Source organism: Cebus imitator, unplaced genomic scaffold (assembly GCF_001604975.1).
Source record: "Cebus imitator isolate Cc_AM_T3 unplaced genomic scaffold, Cebus_imitator-1.0 Scaffold12, whole genome shotgun sequence".
In the NCBI taxonomy this organism is placed as follows: domain Eukaryota; kingdom Metazoa; phylum Chordata; class Mammalia; order Primates; family Cebidae; genus Cebus; species Cebus imitator.
The window spans coordinates 10,105,792-10,112,491 of record NW_016107327.1 but is presented as its reverse complement, the minus strand read 5'-3'; the positions used below and the strand labels follow the sequence as shown (position 1 = coordinate 10,112,491).

The 6,700-nt window shown below is 46.1% G+C and overlaps 1 protein-coding gene across 1 annotated transcript in view; it reads left to right on the top strand.

Annotated features, from left to right (window-relative positions):
- The first annotated feature begins 1,155 nt into the window (after positions 1–1,155).
- The window catches only part of MIB1 (MIB E3 ubiquitin protein ligase 1), a 135,012-nt gene continuing 129,467 nt past the window's right edge, over positions 1,156–6,700 (top strand). Inside the window, exon 1 of the mRNA XM_017498804.2 lies at positions 1,156–2,209. Coding sequence (XP_017354293.1) covers positions 1,981–2,209 — 229 coding nt within the window. The 5' untranslated portion in view covers positions 1,156–1,980. The remainder of the gene's footprint in view (positions 2,210–6,700) is intronic.

The window sequence follows — 6,700 nt, the reverse complement described above, 5'->3', positions numbered from 1 at the left end:
CACGCCTGTAATCCCAACACTTTGGGAGGCCAAGGTGGGAGGATTGCTTGAGCTCAGGAGTTCAAGACCAGCCTGACCAGGGAAAATAGTGAGACAACCCTCCCCAAAACCCCTGCCCGTCTCTGCCAAAAATACAAAAAATTAGCTGGGCGTGGTTGTGCCTGCCTGAGGTCCCAGCTACTCAGGAGGCTGAGGTAGGAGGATCCCTTGAACTTAGGAGGGGGAGGTTATAGTGAACCGACATCGAGACACTGCACTCAAGCTTGGATGACAGAGTGAGACCCTGTCTCAAAACAAACAAACAAAATTAAGAACATTTTATTTCAGTACATAATAATTCTTTGGGTACATTTTACATCCCGTTTTTTGTCTTTTCTCTTGATTACCCATTCTGCTGGGGTTTCCCCTCCTTTGACCGTCAGGAAAAGCAACAGTTTATGCTAACAATGCATGCTGACAATGCCAACAGTGCTGGCCCGTGGAAACAATGGTTTTAAACCCTATACAGCATAATGTCATTTGAATTATGGCAACCAGAAACTATTCTTAGAGTCTTCGAATCTTCCTTTGAAGACTATATTTTGCAATTAGGGACTGAATTTTTTCCTGAGTGGAGGCAGTTATTAATCAGCAAAGTTTGGAGTCTGTCTACCACTCTAATTCTGCACAAAGGCAAGACATACCCTCTAAAAGTCTTTACCGTTGCTCACAACATTACATATCATGCTGTTCAGCTTAAAAACACACTACTCTGGTTTGAAATGTTTTCAATTTACACACACAGAAATCAGGTCGCCCTAGATCTGTGGCATAATCTATTTCTGCCTTCGTTAAAAAAGAAGACTGAAAGAATATGAAATCCTCAATTCACACTTAGTTCGCCTAGGAACACTAGAAGTCAATGAAAGACTAGCCACATTACAGCCGCACAGCTCGGGCAGCCAGGGCAGCCCGGGTCTGGTCCCCACCCTCACTTCCTCCAGCCCCGCCTCCAGGACGGCCCCACCCCTTTCCTCACAGCTCATTGGGGGCGCGGCACCATCCGGCCGCAACTCCAGGGATCCGCCCCCGGATCCGCCCCTCTATCGCCGCGAGCTGGGGTTGGGCTTCCACCCAGCCTTTTTCTAGACCGCGCGCATGCGCACTCTCATTGGGCCCTGGAGAGACGCTTGGGGATCGGTTTTCTCCTCCTTTCTTCCCGCGATCGCGCGGCTCTCTGAAACCTTTCCCACTCTATTATTGCGGAGAATCCCCCTCTTAGATACTCTGAGAAGGTGCCGCTCCGGCCTTGGGTGCGGCGGTACCCGGATGTGGAGCCGCTCTCGCCCGGCGGGGACTCTGTGGCAGGGCGGAGCGCGGCGACTGGCGCGGGGGCAGAGAGAAGGGGGCCTGAGGGCCCGGGCGCTCGCCGGACGCCGGCAAGTACCATCGCCGCCCACCGCGGGGGAGGCGGCGCCGGCGCTCGGGCGCCCGCTTAGGAGCGAGAGGCTGGGGGCGCAGAAAGGCCAGCAGTTAACCTTGCACCGCGCAGCCCTCGCCGCCCCCGCCGCCCCCCCCCGGGCTAACCTCCCCCGGCCCCTTGCGCTCCTCGCGCTTCAGGCCGGGGGAGAGCGTGGTTTCCTGGCGGCCGTCGCTGTAGCCTGGCCCGGGATCCCGCAGGAAGCGGGAGAGTCCCCGCCCACGGCCCCCTCCTGTCTGCCCGCTTGCCGCCGCCGCCGCCTCCCAGCCGCCGCCGCCGCCTCCCAGCAGCCGCGGGCCGCCCTCTAGTCCCAGCGGGGGGCGCGGCGGCCACGGCTGGGCAGCGGCTGTGAGCTCCGCTGGGACAGCGCCGCCGCCCTCGTGAGTTATTCCCACGTCCCCCGGGGCTCGCTGCCGCCTCCGCCGGCGCCGAGAGGCCGGCCCGTGCCCAACTCTCTCACGGGCCACCCGGCGGCAGCGGCGGCGGCGGCGGCAGCGGCGGAGCCCACCGCCCGGGCTCCGATGAGTAACTCCCGGAATAACCGGGTGATGGTGGAAGGGGTCGGCGCTCGGGTAGTGCGCGGCCCGGACTGGAAGTGGGGGAAGCAGGACGGCGGCGAGGGCCATGTGGGCACCGTCCGCAGCTTCGAGAGCCCCGAGGAGGTGGTAGTGGTGTGGGACAACGGCACTGCTGCCAACTACCGCTGCTCCGGGGCCTACGACCTGCGCATCCTGGACAGCGCGCCCACCGGTAAGCCGCGGCCACCTGGCCCGGGTCTGCGCGCGCGGGGACGGGCGAGCTGCGGTGGGCGTCGGGGCCGCGGGGAGAGGCCGGCGGTGGGACACCTGGTGGGCAGCGCCCGGCTGGAGTGAGCGGAAAGGGAAAGCGCCAAGGGAATTCTAGGTTCAGAACGGGTGAACAAAAACTTGCAGAAACGACCCTCTACTCCCAGGGGAAATGATGGCAGCACCATCACTGTGATGCTTTCAAGCCTGGAAGACACAAAGCATCAGGAAGAGGACAGACATAGCCCCCCGCCCCCCAACCTGACTCTTCCTCTTGGGAAGGGGTCTGGAGAGGCCTATCTAATAAGCCATTGAAATTAATCAGCCACCAAGTGATAACTGTTTGAAGGGAGGCCTGCCTTGCCATATGGTGCTCAGTTGACCGGTTACAATTGCCTAGGGGCCGTTGGTACCTCGGATTTGTGGAAATACCTTTTTTTCTTACCGCCTGTGACACAGAATGACTTGGAGTTCAGTAGCTGAATGTTACTTGGGACTCTGTGGAATGATTTTTCATCTAAATTGTTCTGTTATATATCTTTATACCAATAGAGGGAAGAACAGCCTGAGCTCCTGAACCATTTCTTTGTGTTAAGTACTTTTTTCCAAGTGGCAGATCGGCATAGGGGACACCTGATTGATGTTCTTTTTTTTGTTACGTTAACATCCGGTCTCAGTAAGGTGGTGTCCAGATCTTATCCATTTCACCCAGCAGTGCTAGTCAGGGTCCTTGATTATTGAATCTTGATTAGTGAATTTTAGGGATCTGTTATTGACTCTGGAGTTTTTAAGTGATTAAACCAAAGGCTTACTTTCACGAAATAAGTATCAAATTCATTTTCATGTAGATTCATCTTTGTTATTATTTATCCTTGATTCTGTAGAAAATAGTTCACATTTAAAATTGGATGCTTTTCAGAATTCCTAAATGAACTGCTTCTGAGATACTGAGTTTGTCAAAGCTTAACAAATGTTGGAATGGGCTCATAGGTATTAGTAGCAATAAAAAAGAAATTAACACTGAGCCGACTCAGTTTTTGAACAGGTAATTCATAAAATTGTGTTCCTTAGTAGCTTTTTAAAAATAATTATTTTTATTAAAACAATTTTTTTTTTTAGAGACAATTGTCTCGCTTTCTCGGGATGATCTTGAACTCCTGGCCTCAAGCAACCCTCCTGCCTCAGCCTCCCAAAATGCTGGGATTACAGGTGTCAGCCACCAGGCCAGGCTTTAGCTAGCTTTTGAACATTAAAAAGGGTGTGTGTACATCACTAGAAGAAAATAAAAGGATTCAGCAGCACAAAAAGGGGCAGCTGTTGTTATCAGTTTCTTGTGTAGTCTTACAGTACATTCATGGCAAGCATGTATGTGAATATACTATAAATCTAATCCCCCTTTAAGTACAAATGATTATAAACTATTCACTCCTCTGTACTCTTGTTTCTTTCACTAAGTCATATTGGTGATTGTTCCATTGTTTCATGGCTGCATAGTATTCCACTAATTGGATACAGTAATTCGTCTAACCAGTACTTTATTGATGGGCATTTTATTATTTCAGGTTTTCTTTGCAATAATGCAGTGAATAAATCTCCTTGTACATATATTCTTGTGCATATGTGCTGAGTATCTGCAGAAGTAGAATTGCTGCATAAAAACCTTGCACATAGTTAACATTTTGGTAGATGTTGACTAATTGCTCTTTGATAATATTTTATGAGTTGACACTGCCAGCCGCAGTGTTTGAGGCCTGTGTCTAATTTCTGCATACTCTTTTTTTTTTTTTTTGAAACAGGGTTTTGTTCCTTCACCTGCAGTCTAGAAGTTTTGTCATTCTATCTCAAGCTAGAGTCTGACCACAGCTCTGTTTTTTGAGATGGAGTTTCACTGTTGTTGCCCAGGCCGGAGTGCAATGGTGCGATCTCAGCTCACTGCAATCTCTGCCTCCCTGGTTCAAGTGATTCTCTTGCCTCAGCCTCCCGAGTAGCTGGGATTACAGGCGCCTGCCACCACCCCTGGCTAATTTTTGTATTTTTAGTAGAGACAAGGTTTCACCATGTTGGCCAGGCTGGTCTTGAATTCCTGACCTCAAGTGATCCACCTGCCTTGGCCTCCCAAAGTGCTGGGATTACAACACAACTCTTATTTGGAGGATTTTTTGGGATCAGTAATTGTAGCTTTATGAGGGAATTTAAGTATCTAGGGTAAAGTGTAACAAGTTCTTTACTACAGTGATTTTTGAAGGGATATTAATGTTATCTATATGTTTTTAGTATGGGGTGTATCTGTCATATTAATGGTTGTATTTTATCTTAATGTAAAAGTAGATGTTTTTCAGAAGTAACTTTTAGAATCTTAGTTTAATTAATAAGATAATTTTGTACATAATTTGTTATATGTAGTGATTTACCTTGTTCATCTCATCTTTTAACAAACATTTTAAGAGCAGAATAGATGGATAGCTAACCTTCATATGAAATACTTGTTGAAATATATTTTAATTTCTACGGTTTATATTCTTCAGGTTTTTTTTTTTTTTTAAAGAATTGAACAAAATTCTAAGCTCCTGGCTCTTGTTTTGCCCCAGAACTATAATATTACTTTCAGTGTTTTCTTTTTTCTTCAAAATATTTAATAATTGGTGTTCACTGACATTTTATTACATTGTACAAGATTTACTCAATATTAAGTACTTGATATTTGTTTGCATAATATTAAAATTTAAAAAATTATCTTTTCTTTTGGAAACAATTGTAGTCTTCCAAAAAAATGACAAAACTAGTAAGAGTTTTCTTTTGCCCTTTACCCATCCTCTTCAGCTGTTAATATCTTACCAAGTACAATGACCAAAACCAGAAAATTAACACTAATATGGTAATAGTGTATTAACTAATACTAAGTCCTTTTTCAAATTTCATTGATTGTCCTACTAATATTCTTTTTCTGATCCAAGATCACATGTTGCATTTAGTAGTCTCTTCCAATCTGGACTAGTTCTTCAGTCTTTAGTCAGTGTCAGGGTAATGAAAAACAATCTTATTATCTCTCAAATCTGTTTCTGCTGGTTCTTCCTGATTAAATTCAGATTACGTATTTTTGGCAAGAATACTATAGAAATGATGTTTTTCCCTTGTTAGTGCATCATACCGGGAGGTACATGGTATCCATATGTCTCATTAGTGATGGTGTTAACTCAGCTAAGTCAGCAGCAGTTTTACCCATTACTGCTTTTGTACCAGCAATGTGGTGCCAGTGTGAAAAAGGCAACTAATATCTTATATATTATTGTGAAAATACTCTTCACCTCATGAAGCCCCTCAAAGGGTCTTGAAGATTTCCCTAAAGGTTGAAGAACAACATTTTGAGCCGGGTGCAGTGGCTCACGCCTGTAATCCCAGCATTTTGGGAGGCCGAGGTGGGTGGATCACGAGGTCAAGGGATCGAGACCATCCTGGCCAACGGGGTTTCACCAAACGCCATCTCTACTAAAAAAAAACAAAAAAACAAAAAAACAAAAAAACAAAAATTAGCTGGGCATGGTGGCTCATGCCTGTAGTCCCAGCTACTTAGGAGGCTGAGGCAGGAGAATCTCTTGAACCCAGGAGATGGAGTTTACAGTGAGCAGAGATCATGCCACTGCACTCCAGCGTGGTGACAGAGCGAGACTGTCTAAAAAAAAAAGAACAACACTTTGAAAGTCACTGCCCTAGAGAGAATCTCTATTTGAGCCCACAGAGGCTTGTATAGGAATGTTCACAGCAGTTACAATGGTTTTGAGAGAAATAAAATTTAAAAGAGAATGTTCACAGCAGTGTTGCATGTGAAAGCAGAAAATTGGAAAAAACTTAAATGTACATTAACAGGAGAATGGATAACTTGTATGAATTTGTATAGTGTACTACTGTGTAGAAGAGAAAGTTAATGTTAAGCAAATAAAGTAAGTTGCAAAAGAAAAGCTTGCAACTCACTTTATATGGTATGTTAAAGTGCGGAACCAAACTATTTTAGGATAGGGTTTTCAGTCTTGGCACTATTGACATTTTGAACTGGATAGGACAATTTTTTGTTATAGGAATGTCCTGTGCATTGTAGGCAGGCATCCCTGGCCTCTACCCATTAGATGCAGTAGTACCCCACCCCCTTGTGACAACCCACAATATCTCCAGACATTGCCAGGTGTCCCCTTGTGGGGGGCGTAATTGCTCCCAATTGAGACTCATTGGTTTAGGGATATGTACATGTGTGGTAAAAGTACCCTACAAAAATGTAATGATAAACACTAAATTTGAGGGAGTAGACATCCTTATGGTGAAGGGAAGGGAGTGGAGAGCACAATTGGCGGGAGTACATCAGGGGCATTTAAGTATTTTGGTAATGTTCTATGTATTAAACCTACCCTATGGTGAGTGCATAGGTGTTACACACACACACACACACACGCACACACTTTTTTTT